Source organism: Podarcis liolepis (genome assembly GCF_965112155.1).
Source record: "Podarcis liolepis genome assembly, chromosome: 2".
NCBI classification, from domain to species: domain Eukaryota; kingdom Metazoa; phylum Chordata; class Lepidosauria; order Squamata; family Lacertidae; genus Podarcis; species Podarcis liolepis.
In genome coordinates, this window is record NC_139555.1 from 51,837,205 (window position 1) to 51,855,244 (window position 18,040).

The following is an 18,040-nucleotide window of genomic DNA, read 5'->3' on the forward strand; positions in this document are numbered from 1 at the left end:
CCCTGTTAATTCTCCTTGATCTCTCAGTGGCTTTTGATACCATTGACCATAGTATCTTTCTGATTGATTGATTGATTGATTGATTGATTGATCGATTGAATATTTAATTTCTATACCGCTTAATATATTAAAAATATCTCTAAGCAGCATACAAAAAAACTGAAGCAGCAATAGACAACTTAAAACAAAATGTTACAAAAATACACAGTTACCTATGAAAATGTTAATACAAAGTTATTAATATATATCAATCAATATAATTCATTTTCCTTCTGATGCACCCTTCCTGTCAGCCTTTGGGTTCTCACCCATTGTCTAAACAAACTCTCAGCTCACCCACAAAAATCTCACAACAATCACACAATCATAGAATCTTAGAGTTGGAAGGGGTCCAAGGGTCATCTAGTCCAACCCCCTGTGATGCAGGAATACCAGAAGAGTTCCTGGTAACAGCAGACATCGCCCTAGTCTCTCACTGTAGATTTGCTTTTTCTGGGCAGGCCCAAGGTGGGTGGTACTTCTCAGACTGCCCACAACTGTGCCCCATTCATTCTGGAGTGACTGTCCAAGTTGGGGGTGGGTGCCACTGCTTCTGGTAAACTATAGTAGGGTTGTAAGCGCCAACTCAGAATAGTCCTTGCCAATGGTTGCCCGTACCAGCTTTTTACAGTACATCAAAAAGGTCCAGTGAGTGTCTTGAAACATCTGCTAATTAAAAAAAAAAGGTTGTGGCACATTCCCAAAGTCTTGTTTGTGTACCTTCATATCTGTGGACTGAGTATGTTCTTCTGTGTGTTGGTCAGGTACGACTTCTGTGCTGAGGAAAATGCAGACGGACAAAAGTGTATTGTTCTCTGCAAATAATGAATTGACTGGGTTAAGCCAATTTCGATTTAAAAAAGAAAAAGCTGTACTTTTAAAGCTGTCCATTTCAGGGATTGCGTTTCTGAGCATAGTCTTGTGCTGTGACTTTTGGGGGGTTTCAGCTTTCTCTCTTGTTCACGTAGCCCTTGCATCCTATGATTATATATTGAAAATTGTTCCCACGGTGTATGAAGACATGAGTGGCAAGCAACGGTACTCATACCAGTATACTGTAGCCAGTAAGGTAAGCATGCAGTAGTATATCCTTTGCTGGAAAGTGCTTGATGCAGCACACCCTCCTGGACGAGCCTTCTGTTGCAGGTCCCATTTCCACTGTAGCTCTTACTTCGGTTGTGCTTCCTTGTGCTTGAAGTGAGTGCAATAGCAGCCCCTGCTGGAAAAGCGAAGAACTGATAATGAAACGGAGGTGCCATTGCATACTAAGGATGCTTGAGGAATTTGATCTGATCTGATGCACAACTCCTAGGTTGAAACTTTGTAATCCACCAGATGCAGTTCTCTGCTCAAAAAGCTTACCAAGATACATACGCTGTATCTAAATAGATTTCCTGTTTTGAAATAAAATATTTTAGAAGTGCATGTTTGGAGAGAAAGTTGGTTTCAAAATTACACTTTGAAATGTGTTCAGATGTGCATTTTCATGTAGCTATTACATAGCTGATTAATGCAGAATGGGACAGAATGGACTGACAGGTGGATACCTGGGAAAGAGACACAGACTGGAAACAGACTGATTCACCTATTTCCTACTTCTTGGTTTGCTATCGGTAATCCTATATAGCCAGTGTTGGGAACCTTGGGCTCTCCAGATGTTGCTGAACTACAACTCCCGCCATTCCTGGTCATGCCAGGGTTGCCAGGGCTGATGGAAATTGTAGTTCAGCTGTCTGCGGAGGCAGAGGTTCCCCACCCCTGCCTAAAGCATTACTTACCCCTCAGCTCCTAACTTTTCAAGCAGTAAGGCAATATAAGGTTGAGGGTCTGGAGCAAAATGGCTTGTTTTCCAGTGGAGGAGGTTAACACTTTTTTTAGTGTGCTTACTCTTTTCATTCCAGCCTGAATAACTTGGGATGGATACCCACACATGGTGTTTCTTTTGATGTGACATGTTTTAGAATATTGAGCTGCTCATAATTTTTCATCCTGTTTTTTTAATACATCAAGGTCTCCAAATGTGGGCTGGGTGTGCATGAATATCCAAGTGGGGTGGCTGCTAAATATAAGCTCAGGAAGGGGCAGAAAGGTTGCTTGAATCTATCCCAATTGGATGGGATTCAGGGGGGAAAATGAAACTGTTTCTTCCCAGTCTCGAGGTAGTGTCATGTTTGCCAGAGGGTTCTTTTTGAGGGGCAGGCATAATTCTCTCTACTTCTAGTATAAGATAGTAACCTTATTATGTTGTCCTTTACCTTTTATTAATGGCCATTTTGAGCAGACATTTTAGAATGTCCAATGAGCTGGTCATTTGTCCCACCACTAATCCATTATGAGCTAGTGTAACATAGTGGCTAAGAGACTGATCTGTAAACTACAAAGTCCCTTGTTCAAATTTCATTTCTGCTATGAGCTCCTTAGGTCAGGGGTGGACAACTTGCGGCCTGAGGGCCACATATGACTCTTTGACTAATTTCACGTGAGTGGCAATGAGGGGAAATCCGAGAGGGGAAAGGGGTGACAGATAAAAAATGAGATGCCCTGGCCTCTTTTTACTCTGGCCAACACCAGATTCTGCTCTGCCCTCAAGAAATTATCCCAAAAGGAATACAACCCTCAACAGAAAAAAGGTTCCACATCCCTGCCTTAGGTAATCTTAAGCAAGCCACTGGTTCTCAGCTGGCACCACCAAACCCTCTCCAAATGGAGATTATAACTCAGTTCTACCTTATATGAATCTTTTTCAGGAGTACGTAGCATACAGCCATACAGGCCGCATCATCCCAGCCATCTGGTTTCGCTATGACCTGAGTCCTATCACAGTGAAATACACAGAAAGGCGACAGCCCTTGTACAGGTTCATCACAACAGTAAGTTTCCATTACATCATGTTCTCTATTTCTCCGTAGCTGACACGTCTCATATATGTGTGCATGCAAGTGAAGCTCATGAGACAAGGTCAGAAAAGAACCATAATACCGAACTCGACGACCAAAGTTCTTTATCCAGGTGAAGAGCTCTTGTCTCTTGCACAGTCTGGGCTCTGGTATTAAGTGCCTTGTTTTCATGGTACCAGCCCTTTTCTATTGCTACTAGAAATTGCCCATCAGGATATATTCATGCCTTGTATACACAAGCTTCGCACTTCCACCATTTTGAGATGCCAGCCATCTTTTTAAGAATGGACACTGGAGTGGGGCAGGCGGGGCTGTTATATATTAAGATGTAGTTATCCAGCCCAGCTCAATGGCTCTCTGGGCCGCCGTCACTCCTGCCGTCCCAGTCTTTGCTAACGCTGCCCGCTTGCCCTTCTGCATCATGGTTGCCTTGGAGACTGGCTAGCCGTCATTGCTGTGGAGAGGCTGCAGCCTTCTGGCCCAGCCAGAGATTATCCACTTGTGGCAGCTGGAGTTATTGTCAAGAGGGGCAGGCCTCAGAAGCACCCTGAATCTTGTTAAGCAGCAGATGCTTAGTTAAAAGCTACAAAGGAGGCCCATGGAAGGAGCACCTGCTGTTTCTTTTGTTGGGTAGCTTGTTTACCAGGCTGCACCCATACAACTGTCACAGAAACACTGAAGTGTTTTTAAATGTGTTCTCATGAGCATAGGTGGGAAAAGACCCTACCAGGCCGTGAGAGAATTTATCCAGGTTTGGAAATGTAAAACTTCCTATTGTTACCTCAAAAGGGAATGGAGCTTTTTAGTGTCTCTCTCTGTGGGAACTTTAAGCAGGGCTGTCAGGAGGAATAGTGTTGATGTTCATGTATGCCTGGTCATCTGGGTGCGGCTCTGTGGCATTTTGTGTGTATTTGTTTATAGTAGGAGTGACATAAATGTGTGGACTGGCTGTTTTGGATACAATTTCCATTATTGTTCTTAAGGCACACAAAGGGTTTGTCTTGGTGCACACAAAAGCTGTTAGTAAAATAGTTGGGGAAGGAACAGCGCCACTAAACAAAAGTGTTGTTGTACCCACATATTTGCTGGCTATATATAAGAGGAATGAGAGAGCACCTATCCGCTGTCTACTACTTCTGGATTTTTTTTATTTTTATTTATTAAAACATTTATAGACCACGCTTTTATAAAAACACAGCAAGGTGATATACAGCATACAAAATTACAATTGGATAAATAAAAACTTCAGTAAATACATCAATAAACACTGGTTGGTAAAAATAAATTCACATTGCAAAGGCCTGCCTGAATAACACAAGTTTTTTAAGGAGACGTCTAAAAGATGGCAGGGATGAGTCTTGCCAACACTTTACTGGCAGGAAATTCCACCAAAATATGTGTAGCCAAGTACAAAATGGGTAAGATGAGACCATCTGTTGTCCTTTTGAGTAGTGAGCGCTCAGCACCAAGCACTAAAAGATGCCTCACTTGCATGCCTTATTTTCTGGAACCAACAAGGCACAGCTGTCTAGACCAAGGGGGTGCATCCACAAAACCTCATTCCTAGCCTCTTTGATGAGTGTTTTTATTTCTCTTAAAGAAGGAGGAGGAGGAAGATTCTGCCTTCCCCTCTCTCAATTGCTGAATGCGTCCCCCTTTGATTTTTTTTTAAGTGCATGCAGGGAAGGCAGAGACTAAGCAGATGCCAGGTATGTGTGAGTCATAGGTAATCAGTGGTGCAGAGCCGCACAGATGAATATTTTTTTCTCTGTGTGTGTTTTTCTTCTTGTATTTGCTGCTCTGAAGTCATATTTTCCTGCCCTCAATGCAAAAAGTACATTCCCTCCTCCCTACTTGCGGTATAAAACGTCTTGTGTCAGCTGATCCGCATGGATTGAAATTACCCAACTCATTCTGGTGTCATTCTCCCTGAAAAGTAACTTTGCATCACTGTAAGAGGAGAACAGGGTGGGGGCAAGGGAAATAGCAGAAACAGAGGAGTGATGGTGGAAGCCATACCCATTTCTTTTTTTAAATAGAAATTCAGTTGTACAGGGGTTTATTTCCTCTGCCTTTTTTGTGGTTTTCAGTTCTGAGAATGTCAGCTGTGCTGCGGAAAATAATTTTACCTAGACTTTTTGTAACTGAAACATCTTCCCATTTTGCTGGGCTCATTGGACACACATGCCTAAGTTAAAAATACACATAGAAAGGAGCAATTCCTCCCTTGCTGCTGCTGCTGCTTGCTATTAAAGTCCTGTTTACTCATGCTTCCTAATTTCGTTTCAAACTTGGCCACTGTTCTCTTTGGCTGCTGTCCCCTGTGTCACATGCTAATAGATCTATGTGGTGACAAGGGGGCTTGGCTTCCCCTCTGTGAAAGGTTTACAGCTCATTTTATTGATCTGCTTTACAGCCCAGTCCTATAATATCTCCTCCTATTAAGTTCATTGGGACTTATTTTCAGGTAATGTGCACAGGATTGCAGTCTCAAAGGAGTAATTCCTTCCTGAATGTCTTGTTTCCCATCTGTCCAAAGTCTATTCTTCTTGAGTTTTACTGTCCCTAGAACATGATCCTTGACCTCCTGTTTCTTTATTTTGAGAATTTCTTGAGCTTTTTTCTCACCTGGATTAACTCTGCTTATATTTTGCTACTTATCCATTTTAAATCTCACTTGTCCAGGGCGGGGAACTGTGGGTATCCCCCATCGGCCATAGCCAGCATGGCCAAGGGATGGTAAGAGTTGCTGAGGTCCACAGGGAGATTCACCTTCGCTCTCTATTAAATATAGCGGCTGAAGTGTTGGATTTGCCTTGAAACATAATCATTTCCCCATTTGGGAAATCTGAAAAAATTCCCAACATCAATCTGCTATGAAGGTGCTTGAGATAAGGACTGTATGGTGCTTTGCACACTAGAAACAGATAACTGATAAGGAAGTTAAGAAGATATGAGGGTTCAGTGTGCAGAAGAAGCCACAGAGTGGTGATTAAGCTCACAAGCTGGAGGAGGAGAGGGCAGAGGGTGAAGAAAGAGCAGTGAGTGGGGGTGGGGTGCACTTTCCCCATCCCCTGGGAAACTCAACAAACTTGCTGTACCTGGAACTGCGTGTGGAGAGTGCAGCTGAATGGGACACAGCTGTGGGTGGCCTGAGGAAGTACCATCCACCTTGGGCCTGCCCATAGAAAGCAAGTCTTGAAAGAGAGAGACTAGGGTGATGTCCGCTGTTTCCATGAACTCTTCTCATTGTGAGACGTTTGTGAGAGTTTGTTGGACCCTGGGCGAGAACCAGGAAAGAAATTCATCATAGGATCAGCACACCCGTCGCAAACACATCCAATATACTAATAGTGAATTCATTCTCCAAATGCTGTTCCTAGGGCAGCTTCTAGGAGCCCAAAGTGCCCCAGGAGGAGCACAAAGTGCCCCCCACCAGAGGTACTACCCCTCCCCTAACGCCCCATAGTGGAGTAGGTGGGCCATTTTGCCTGATCCAGCAGGCTCACCTTACGTTCTTATGACAAAAGTTAAAGGGTAGAAAACGGAGGACTGAGCCAAGAGTAGTGAGGATTTCTTTAGGGGTGTGATAACTAATAACAAGGTCACGTTTTTTTGGTCATGGTATTTATGAATAGGCTGTGGATCTGAATATAGGAAATGGGTTTCTACTTCTTGCTCAGCTCTCTGAATGATCTTACACTTAGCTTTAGGTATCTTCCTAGCTCAGTCAGTAGAGCATGAGACTGTTAATCTCAGGGTTGTGGGTTTGAGACCCACGTTGGGCAAAAGGCTCCTGCATTTCAGGCAGTTGGACTAGATGACCCTCGTGGTGCCTTCCAACTCTACAGTTCTACGATTCTATAGGCTGCCTGAAAATAGCTAAATGGAAACCAAGGAGGACCTCTGTACGCTTGAGGACCAACTTGATCTTCCCTACACCAACCCGTTTTTTTGTTTCTTTCAACATGTCAGATTTGTGCCATCGTTGGAGGAACCTTCACAGTGGCTGGGATTCTTGATTCCTGTATTTTCACTGCCTCTGAAGCCTGGAAGAAGATCCAGCTAGGGAAGATGCAGTAACAAAGCAACTCTCCTCCAGGTCCTGTGAGAAGAAGCAAAGAATAAAAACGTCACTGCTATCCATTTTCCTCCTTTGTATCGTTTTCCATTGGTACATGCCACTTTAATTAGTTAATTGAAGACTTTGTAAAAGAGCAAACAAATCTAGTAGAGCAATCCTAACAAGGGGCTGGGGAGGTATGGAGCAGAGGACCCACCTGGTGTTACATCCAAAGATCTACCAGCCCTGAAACACACCTTTGGGGCTTTCTATGCCCTACTGCAATCGAAAGTACCATCAGTGGGAGATGACCATCTGCCTGGCATAGCTTGGAACTCAGCTATGGCAGAGCCCTGCCCCCAGCAACACTCCTCTCTGCTGTCAAAAGCCACTAGAGAGGAATCTATGCAGCATTCTAGCCCTCTCCCACTACTCTGCCAGCCATCCAAATGTAAGGTTCAGATTGCACTCTGTGTGTCTTGAAAGATGGCAGCATTGACAAGTGGGTGGGGCTTCCTACACTACATCCTCTGAAAATGATTTTTGTTGTAAAACCAAATCCTATGGATCTGACTAGTATAATTATTTTTAAATTCTCACAGGTGCTGGTCAAGGTGAAAACTAATTATGCAAAGTAGATTTTTCTTTTCAATCAAAATGGACAATCATGTTGCCTTTGACAAAAATTGTGCGTGAAAAACCCTAGCCTGGATATTGAGATCATTCAGAACAACAGTCAAATAGAACAATCTATTTCTATTAATCTTCTGGGATGTTAAAATGGTTTCTCTTCTTTTCAGAAACTGAACAGTGTTAGCATTTATAGATGGCATAAGGCAGCAGGACAAAAGCAGAATGAATGAATTGAGAACTGCAATATGCAGCAGAAGATGATGATCACTATCTATTGCTGCATTTTTTTGTTTCTTCCTTCTGCCTTTTGAAGCATTTACTGCACCTCCTGCCCAGGTTAGAATGTCTGGATTGAAAGAGGAGAGAATGAGGCACTCCAGTAACCTGGATGGATGAGCATAATTTTGAAAGACACAAATGCCAAGAACATAGGACTTGGCCCTCAGTATGTGGAATCCAAATCCTTGTACATATTTTTCAATTGTTTGCTTATCTTTAAAATTATTTTAGATTGCCAACATTTGCCAAGGAGGATAGGTACAGCCCTGTAAAAAACGAGACAAGGTTGCAGCACAGATGTTTTCTACAGGTGCATTTCAATCTTAAGTATAAAACAATTGTTTGTGTGTGCCTGCAATGATTGGGGGAAAGGCAGAAATACTGCTAGTAGTAGTTTTTAATATGCTGTTGACATTGAGAACTACAGCAAGATCTATAATTTCAATAGACCTCAAATAGTCCTTTGATATATGAACCAAGTGATAATTAGTTGCATGCTTTGTAAATTTTATATCACCTAGATATGAATGCACATTGGCTGTGTGTTCTCTAGGTTTTGCTGCACTTCTTAAAATAAACACTAAGAATTTCCATGTTACAGTTTGGGGGAGGGTATTTTGTTGCTGGAATAATGTGTGATCTTTTAAGGGTGACCTTTGAAAAATGTGGAAGTGTCATATCAAGACACTGTGACTAAATGACACAAATCTGCACATATTTACTTGGAAGTAAGTCTAATTGAATTCTATGGAGTTTACTTTTAGGTAAAAGGATACAGAATTACAGCAGGGATGGTGAATCTTTGACCCTCCAGGTGTTATTTGGCTACAACTCACATCATCCCCGACCACTAGCCATCTCTTTGGTGGTGGTGGTGGGGAGGGAGCCTGACCCAGGCCATGCCATTTGGTAGGGGATTTCATCTGATATTGGCAGCCGTGGCTAGCAGCACCGCCACCTGGCCAGCCCTCCTGTCAACCTGCCAAGGCTCTTCACATCCTCCCTTCCTAGAGGGGATGCAAGGAGCTGGAAGAGCCTTACCGCTGCTGCTGCTTTCAGTGTGGTGGCACCACAACAAAAACTAAGCCAGGAGAGGGGCTGCCATGGCCACCATCACCAGGAAGAGGAAAAGAGGCAAGGTGAGGGCAATGAGGGGCCCCACATTGTGATTTGTCACAGGTCCCACACACCCCTATAGTGGGTTCACCTGGCTGGAGCCGACAAAAGTCCATCTGGAGGGCCACAGGTTACATCCCCCCACCCCTGGGATTACAGCCTTCATCTGCCCAGTATGTCATGTGAAAATTTCACTCTGCTATGGTGTTGGAAAGATAGCAAATTTTCTCTGATTGCAATTCTCACTGATTCCCCCCCTCCTCAACAGCCCTTTCTTCACTGATTTTGAATCCTTCATGCTTTTACAATATTAATAAAACATCTTTAGAATTCCCCCTACCTTTCTTACGAAATGATTTGTTATATTGGTGTAAAACTGGATCTTGTAACTTCCTGTATCTTGTTTAATATTTGGATGGATTTTATACATTTTTTTCCATTTGCAAAAATCAAATTGAAAATAATACATGAGTGTTCATTTCTGTCTCCCTGTGCCTTTCTTACATGGATATGAGGTTGGGTTTTTTCTGAGGACGAAAGTGTACTGTACCACTTTTTATCCAAATGCCACTTTTAACCCTTCTGCTCTCACCAGAGGCCTAAAAGAACCTTCTCCCCCCCCCGCCCACCCCATGTCATTTATTACAGATATGAGCCCCCTCCTTCCTGCCCCATTGTCCTTCGCTGTCCCTGCCTGTTGAACCAGCCAATGTTTACAGTGCAATGATCAGGACATAAGAAGAGCCTGCTGGATCAGGCCAATGACACATCTAGTCCAGCATCCTGTCCTCTCAGTGACCATGCCAGTGGGGAAACGACTGGGCCAAACATGAGCACAAGAGCACTTTCCCCTCCTGAGGTTCCAGCAACTGGTATTTGGAGGATTGCTGCCTCCAACTGTGGAGGAGGATGGACTAGTGTAAATACAGTTATGGAGAAACTGTATAAAACCACAGCAGTCCTTTTTTAATCGTGGCTACGGATCTCAAGACCAGAAGTGCCCTGGACCTCTGTGAGGGCCTGCTGGAACCAAATGCACAAATTCATCACAGGCTGCCCAGATGCAGAAAGAGGGCAAGGGCTCCTGCCTGCCCTTCCAATAGTTGTGCAGAGGAGGCAATACCTGGTAGGTGTAGTTTCTCATTGCACAAGCTGCGGAGGCTGAAATCTCTCCTTCCCCGCCGACTTATTTAAATGGAAAGGAGCTTTTGTTCTCTTTTTGCATCTGGCCATCTCGCAGCTGCGAGGACAGCTACCACGGGCGAGGTGTGGGGCTCCTTTAGAAGTGTATGGGACGGCGGCTGCTTCAAGTGTGCAAAGATGGCAGGAGAACAAAATGTTTAGAAATCAAAGCGAGCGCAGAGCGCATACGAATACGCCACGCTGCTGGCGGGACATTTATCCGCTGGTCTCACATGTTTTGTGTCCCCTGGCGGAAAGTGGGCTCAGCCCAGGAGCGGGACAGCCCTCGCATTCCCTACAGCAGCGGACTTGAGGCTCTCCCTCCGCGCGCTTCGCTTCTTCTCCGGACTGCAAAGCTCCGCTCGCTCGAGGCGCGGCAGTCAAAGCAAGCAGCGCCCAGCTGTCTGCACCGGCTCCTGCTGCAGTTTCCTCCGAAGGACGCGCGGGGGCGCTGGCCGTTTCTCCTGCGCTTCTGTTCCGGCGACGTTTCTCGGAAGCGTGTGGCGTTCTCGCGAGAGCTGAGGTCTCACCAGCACCGGCGGAAGTAGAATCAACCTCTCTTTCCGGGCGGCCATAGCCGAGGCAGCAGCGGGTAAGAATGGAAGGAGGATTGTAATCTGTTATCATCGGCCCACTGACGGCCGAGACCCCGTTGCAGTTTACCGGGGAGCATGCGGGGTGGAGGGGGCGTCGCGGTGGTTCCTATATTTGAGGCGGGAGGAACCATTTTCTCCGTCGGATCTGCTCACCTCTTTCCGTGGCCGGTTTGGGGCCTGGGAATGCCTGGCAGTGGTGCGCTTCGCCCCATAATGCTCTCCGGTGGAAGTGCTGTCTGAGGAGGAGATGGGAGGGAGAAAGTGGATAGAAGGCCTGACGTTGGAACGCATTCCCAGGTTATAGGGACATAGACGGCTGGAGTGCTTTCTTTTCATCTGTTGCGCGGCTTCCTATATCCAGTAATGTGTCTGGATGCTTTCCCTTCCGCATAATGCGGAGCCACATCTCCCAGCGTCAGGCTGATGGGAGTTGGAATCCAACGTCTGTAGGATCACAATTTACCTAAATGCTGATCTAACCTGATAAAGCTGTTCCGTGTGTGTCTTTGAGCCTGACTTTCCATACTACTGCTTATGTTCTCTCAGCGTTTTACTGGGGTATTGAGATGTTTAATTTTACTCCATCTCCGTCTCTTGGGAGACTGCTGCTTGTCCCAATTATTTTAGTGCTGTAGCTGCCACTGTTAAAAATCCTATACACACTTTTTTGGGCATAATGCACACTGAACATAGCAAGAATTATTTCTCCTGATAACACATTGCTGCTGGTTTTCAGTTCAGCTGAGCAACTTGAACTTTTATTGCATGAGTGTGAATATAAGAGTAGAGCAGACATTGATTTATCGTGGCCAGAATATAGTCAATAATGACTAAGCCAGAATGCTCCTATACCAAATAAATTATTATATGGGCCTTAAGAAATATTGCGCTGAAAGCTTATAACTCCAGTGCTGTGAAAGAAACATTTTACAGGACATTAATAGAGTCCAAGTTATAACTGAGCTTTATATATGTCTTGTAAGCTTGGCATTCCAGTGTCAGGCTCACAACCCTGCACCCCCACAGCTCCAAATGTCTCAGACTTGCTTGTCTTAACTTTCTCAGGATATATCCAAAGTGCAAAAGTATCTTTGAGACCTTGGCTGCTAACATGTTTTTGAGTTTGGGGGTGCTCCTTTCCAATTATTACATTTTTTTGATAAATACTGTTTTATTGAGGAATGATTGGTAGTCATTTTTCCTCGCTAGACTTCAGTGTGAATAATTAGGTGTGCATGTTTTTTCCCTCCTCTAGTCAAAATGAAGTTCAATCCGTTTGTGACCTCAGACCGCAGCAAGAACCGCAAACGGCACTTCAATGCGCCATCTCACATTCGCAGGAAGATCATGTCTTCTCCCCTTTCCAAGGAGTTGAGGCAGAAATACAATGTCCGTTCTATGCCCATCCGAAAGGATGACGAAGTCCAAGTATGTGTTTTGAGTTATTGATTTCTTCTGCGAAGAATAATGGTTTTGTTTTCAACTAATAAAGGCAATAGACGTCAGCGAGGTAAATGGTTAGTTTTGAAAACAATTTCTAAGCAACATTTTGTGGGTTTCCTTATGCGTCAAATAACACATTCTAAACTGCGTGGAGATCAGGCCCCATTCACTCAAGCTCAATTTTAGGTGGTCACCTTTAATGCAATGTGTGGGTGCTGTCCCACATAAGAAGCTGTTTTATGCCAGTGTGTGGAAGCAAAAACAGCCAGTGTGTCTGCAGCATTTCAGATCAAGTGTGGTTTGGCTGATTGTCATACTATCAAAGCCCTTTAATTTCAATCAATTAAAATTGTGTAAGAGTCATGTCATACAAACAAATGTCCAAATAGGTCAAACAGTGCTTAGTGAAAACCAGAATTGGAAACTGGTATGCAAACAAACTTCAAACTAGAATTTGTTAGCATTCATTGTTTGTGCCAGCCCTAGTTTGCCAGATTTGGATGTCATGGTGGACCTATTACTTGCAACCAGGAAGAGGGAAATTAGCCAACATCAGGAAGAGGAAGGTGGCTGCGTTCCCATGGTACAATTCCAATGTCTGGTTTTTACAATCTGGGACTGTGGTCTAAAGTGAACCCTCAGGAGAAGAAAACTAACATAGTAGCATTGTGCTATGGAAAAAGAGCATAGTATGAAAGGCATCTTAATCGTCCGAGCTGTCTCCTTGTCTTTGGGATGAAGGTCAGTTATGACAACTTTATCCTCATAGGAATGGGAGGAATCGCTGGAACACTGGGAGTAATGCGCAAGCAAGTCAATGAAGGTTTTAAGATTGCCTTTCAGCGTATGGCTGGAAATGGTGCTTTTTTGGTGTGCAGGTTTATTTCTGTTCGAGTGAAAAAACAAATTCAGTTTTCAGATTAGCAATGTACTGTGGGTGTTTGCAATAAAAACTTTTTAATATAGTAAATATTTACTATTGTATCAGTCTTATTGTCCCTGAATCTAGTTTCCTGCCTGGCCTGTGTAAGAGAAAGTCTTTCCTGTGGCATTTTATTTAAGTCAATGCTTAGTGCATGAAATTCTCTGCTGTAGAAAGATGATTACGATACTGTGTATAACAATGACACCTGAGAATGTTAAATATCTTTTGTCTTTGTAGGTCGTCCGGGGTCATTACAAAGGGCAGCAGATCGGCAAGGTAGTCCAGGTATACAGAAAGAAGTATGTCATCTACATTGAACGTGTACAGCGTGAGAAAGCCAACGGCACAACTGTACACGTCGGCATTCACCCTAGCAAGGTAATCTTGGCTGAAATGGTATGCAAGGGAAATGCTCATGTTTCTTGAATTCTTCTGTTAAATAGAGTGCAATCCTGGTAGCTGTAGATAATTGGCATTACTTAGTTCTGCAATCAGAACTCTCTTGTTTCCCCAACAGCAGTTGTTAAACATGCATGATCATCAAGAAAAAGAGGCACTTCGGGAGACCAAAACTTGGAACAATCCAAGGATCTTTTTCAAAAGACAAAAACTTTCATATGTGGTGGTTAAAGAATGTAATCCATAGAAAAGTAGCTGTTACTTTATATTAACACTTTACAAGTAGTTAATATATACAGTCGTACCTTGGAAGTTGAACAGCTTAGTTCCTGAATGTTTTGGCTTCTGAATGTCGCAAATCCTGAAGTGACTGTTCTGGTTTGCAAACTATTTTTGGAAGCTGAATGTCTGTCAGGGCTTCTGCGGCTTCTGATTGGCGGCAGGAGCTTCCTGCAGTCAATCAGAAGCTGTGCTTCAGTTTTAGAACGTTTTGGAAGTCGAATGGACTTCCGGAACAGATTCTGTTCAACTTCCAAGGTACAACGGTACTTCATTTAGTGATTATAATGTTGAAGTCTATAGCGTTATAAAAAAAATAGAGCATCATAATTGAGAGAACAAGGCATCTGACCTAGCCTAAGTTACGAACTTTACAAAGTTCCTGGGATATTAGAATTTTGATAACTAATTACAGAAAGTATAAATTTCAGTCAAAGATTGATGAAGCCTATTAGAGCATATCCAGAGGCATGATATAAAGCAGGCATATATCAAGGATTGTCTAGTATATGCTAAACCAGGAAAGACACTAGTGTAGGTTGAAAATCAGCTTCAGCAGACTGGTTTTGAACTTCTAGCAGTACTGATTGGGGGTTGCGTGGAAGTTTTGGAACTTAAGACTTTCTGGCTCTTCAAGTTTGCTCTTGTTAATATGTTGAACATGTTTAGAACAAGTAAAAGCATGTTAACTGTTCCTCTTGAAACTCGGGGTAATTACTGTGCTTTCTCAATATTTACTGATTGGGATTGTTGATTGCTCCAAAGAGTAGTGCTGATGATGAGGAGGTGCATCTGGGGCAGAAGCAGAACTTCCATAGCAGTAACACAATCCAGTCTAGTCTGCTCTGTCTCTGCATGACAGAATACCTCCTGATTCTCGTGTGGACAGGGACTGCATGAACTCAATCCAGATACGCTGTTCCTGGAATATTTTAACTGATTGATTCCATTTTCCCTAAGATTTGGGAAAGTGCAAATTGTGCCATCATTGTGCCGATGCTTGTTCTTCCATAGCAATTGCATCAAAGAAGTTCACTTTTTTCATCTCATTCAAATTCCAAGATGAGAGACTGGATGCTGTTGGGTCTGTTATAGCATTGAATTCAGACAAGATTTGAGAGAGTGATTGTTGGAAGGCCATATTGCCTGGAAGAGCACTGATGGCCTTGGCCATGGTGCTTTGATAAAATAAGTAGCTATCATATACACATTTATATCAGTGGTGCAGGGATTTTACTGGTTTCTGTTGCCATAATTTGAAGTGCTGGTTTTGACATCTAAAACACTTAGTTACATGGCCAGTGTGTACCTTGGAAATCTGCCTTTCTTCCTTTGCTTGATGGAGAGTTAGTGAAGAGCTGCTTTCGTTTCCCCAAATACATGGGAAAAATACAGACAGTGAGGACATTGTCATGCTTATTGTCTGCATTCCACTTTTGGAATGTGAAATCAGTTTTGTTGTCAGAAATATAGTGGTGATCAAGGGTTGTGGGATATATCATTATGCCTGTCAGACATGAAATTAATTTTCTTCCAAGAAAAAGCTGGCATGTTTATCACGCCTTGGTGAAATAGTTTGGGGGGAAATTAATAAGGAAAAAAAGTGAGACATATGTGCATTGTTCCTTTGGCAATAAGACACTTTGCATCACGTTGAATGAAGTTTTAAGGCTTTGCTACAATTTAGATAAAAGTTGTTGTGGTATAGTGAGCCAGTGGGCTAGGGACTGGGAAAGAGGATCCCGCTTAACCCTGAAGCTCAATTGGGTGACATTGGGCCTAACTTAGGTGGGTTACAAATGTGTTATGTTATCCTTTGCAGGCCTTACTCAAAGCAGCCACCATATATTGTATCTTGGCTGAAGCTTCTTCTTGCTCAGAAACAAGATTAGCTCTATGTATGTTATGCCAGTAAGAGTAGGATTTATTTTGAGAAAATTTAAACTGAGACTAGCACATAGCAAAAAGCTGACATTAGTGCCCTGTGTGCTGGTATTCTTTCATGCTGTAAAGTGAAGTAGGTAAGTCTTCCAGGTGTTTTCTCACATGAATATTGCCTTCTACCTAGTAATAGAGAAGCACTTAAATGAGCTCTCCTAGTTCTGAAATTTGGCCTCTGCTCATAAAGCTCAGGGCATCCCTCCCATTTTCCAGTTTCCCTCCACTTCCCTCTTTCCACATCTGCAAATTTACCAAGTTGCAAGGTTAGACAGTGTGGGGGGGGGGAGAAGGAAAAAACCCGTTGAGATTAAAGCCCAAAACTGTTTCCTCTGTGACTCATCTGGTAGAAGGAATAAAAATGAATAATTGTTAGGGTTCCTATAATTTTTAGGGACTAGAGAGTTCAAACATACTCAGAAGCAAATCCTCTTGGCTGCCATTTTCCCTCTTCTCTTCCGTCTCCCTTCACCATGCTGCTTGATGAGCCTAGCCAATGGTACTGGCATACAAGAGAGCTGGAAGAACTACCACCAAGTTGGAGAATTATTGGAAGAAGCCTGTATTTTTTCTGAGAATTCCTCAAAAATACTATTAAAATTGCCATACCAAGTAAGGATAAGCAGTGCTTGCATACTTCCAATTTGTAGATACTTGAGGATGAACTATTAGAACTTTTATACTGAGTCATTAGACCAGAAACAATGCTTGCTACTGTTTTTACTGCTTAGGTATCAGTACTGCAGTGTTATTACTCTAATGAAATTAGATGGAGAAATATCATCTGCATCTGAGTGGTGGGATGAAGCTAAACCCAAGCACCAATTAGGGTATTCGTGCATAATAACCAAATGTTACCTGAGGCCATTATGTTACTGTTGCTTGGATAAATTCCGGCTTCTGCAGCTTGAGAATGGGACGCTTGATGGATGTGCTCTCAGACAGAATGTGGTTCATTTTTCAGGGATTGTTTGGGCCTCTGCTAAATTAACCCTTATTAACCCCTGACAGTTTTGCTGATTGTACATTGTTACACTGGTTGTCTGGTCACATACTGTCTACTGACTGCCTTTTTGGTCAGATATTCCTGGGAGCCTAATGCTGATATCACCGGATAATTGGCTTGCTCCCTATTTAGTACAATTGCCTTTAAAAACCAACATTTCTTCTTAATGTTGTTGCTTTGCTTCAGTGCTCAGGAGATTTCATTTTTAAGCCATTTCCCTTGTTTTACAATAACCATAGTGCATAATTCTGCTCACCATACTTGCCATAGCAGTAGTGATGAGCCCTAGCTTTGTTCTTGACATTGGAAATGGGGAATGGGTAGGGTGGGGTATTACCCTGAGTTTTGTTGTGGTTCTTTAGATGTTTCAAGCATAACATGACAAACAAAAGCCCCAGTCCTTTGCTTGAGTTTGGAGCTGGAGTGACTGTTCCAAATTGTAACTTTAGAAGTGCTTATGGGTTCCCCCAGTCCACTCCCAAGTGAAATTAATTGAGTTTCAGATGCGCAATGTGACTGTCATAACTTTGCATGAGTTATCATAATACTGAAATTATTCAACCCTTTTCTCCTTTCCATCAAATTCAGGAGTGACAGTGAACATTCTGCCCAAGTGTCTGGTGTCAGTAATGGTCTGGATAAGGACTAATAAATTGAGGGTCAATCCAGACAATTGGTCGTATAGGGTGGTTCCATGAACAAGAGAAGTGGTGGCCTCTTTTGAATAGATTGCATTTCCTTTAAGGATCACACTTGTCACTTGGGAGTGGAATTAATGTATGGCAGCAATTTTCAGTTAACAGTCCCTGTTTTCTAGTTAGTTACAAATCAAAGCACTCAGAAGACAGCCTTTGCTGTGCTGGTGTCCTGTTTGTGAAATTCCCTCTCTGAAGACACTGGCTGGTTATTTATTTTTGTTCTTGAGTTGTTCTACTGTAGACTTGATAGATTTGGGGGGGAAAGTTTTATTTTTCATACTTTGTTTTTGTTCTTTGAGTTGCATTGACAAGTTTTTTGATCAGAAAGATGGGATATAAATATTTTAATAAACTGTTCATTTTGACTCCCTAGGTGGTGATTACAAAACTAAAGCTGGACAAGGATCGTAAGAAAATATTGGAACGTAAAGCAAAGTCTCGCCAAGTTGGCAAAGAGAAAGGAAAGTACAAGGAGGAAACAATAGAGAAGATGCAAGAGTAAAATGGACTCTTTTGTGAAACCCATTAAAGTTTCAATAAAATCTAA

The 18,040-nt window shown here is 42.9% G+C and overlaps 2 protein-coding genes across 3 annotated transcripts in view; both read left to right on the top strand.

Moving 5' to 3' along the window:
• Positions 1-9,505, top strand: part of ERGIC1 (endoplasmic reticulum-golgi intermediate compartment 1) — a 78,272-nt gene extending 68,767 nt beyond the window's left edge. For both annotated transcript variants that reach the window (XM_083483849.1, XM_083483848.1), the window contains exons 8-10: positions 1,008-1,108; positions 2,787-2,909; positions 6,912-9,505. In XM_083483849.1, the coding sequence (XP_083339975.1) occupies positions 1,008-1,108; positions 2,787-2,909; positions 6,912-7,019 (332 nt within the window). In that variant the 3' untranslated portion in view covers positions 7,020-9,505. The remainder of the gene's footprint in view (positions 1-1,007; positions 1,109-2,786; positions 2,910-6,911) is intronic.
• A 1,171-nt stretch (positions 9,506-10,676) lies between these two features.
• RPL26L1 (ribosomal protein L26 like 1) lies at positions 10,677-18,040 on the top strand. The gene is made up of 4 exons (XM_083486860.1): positions 10,677-10,801; positions 12,061-12,233; positions 13,411-13,551; positions 17,867-18,040. Exons 2-4 carry the CDS (start codon positions 12,066-12,068, stop codon positions 17,993-17,995), a joined length of 438 nt encoding a protein of 145 aa, XP_083342986.1. The 5' UTR covers positions 10,677-10,801; positions 12,061-12,065; the 3' UTR covers positions 17,996-18,040.

Coding starts and splice junctions, on each gene's coding strand:
- RPL26L1 (XM_083486860.1), top strand. CDS start 12,066: ATGAAGTTCAATCCGTTTGTGACCTCAGACCGCAGCAAGAACCGCAAA. Junction 12,234..13,410: donor GAAAGGATGACGAAGTCCAA/GTATGTGTTTTG, acceptor TTGTCTTTGTAG/GTCGTCCGGGGTCATTACAA. Junction 13,552..17,866: donor TCGGCATTCACCCTAGCAAG/GTAATCTTGGCT, acceptor TTGACTCCCTAG/GTGGTGATTACAAAACTAAA.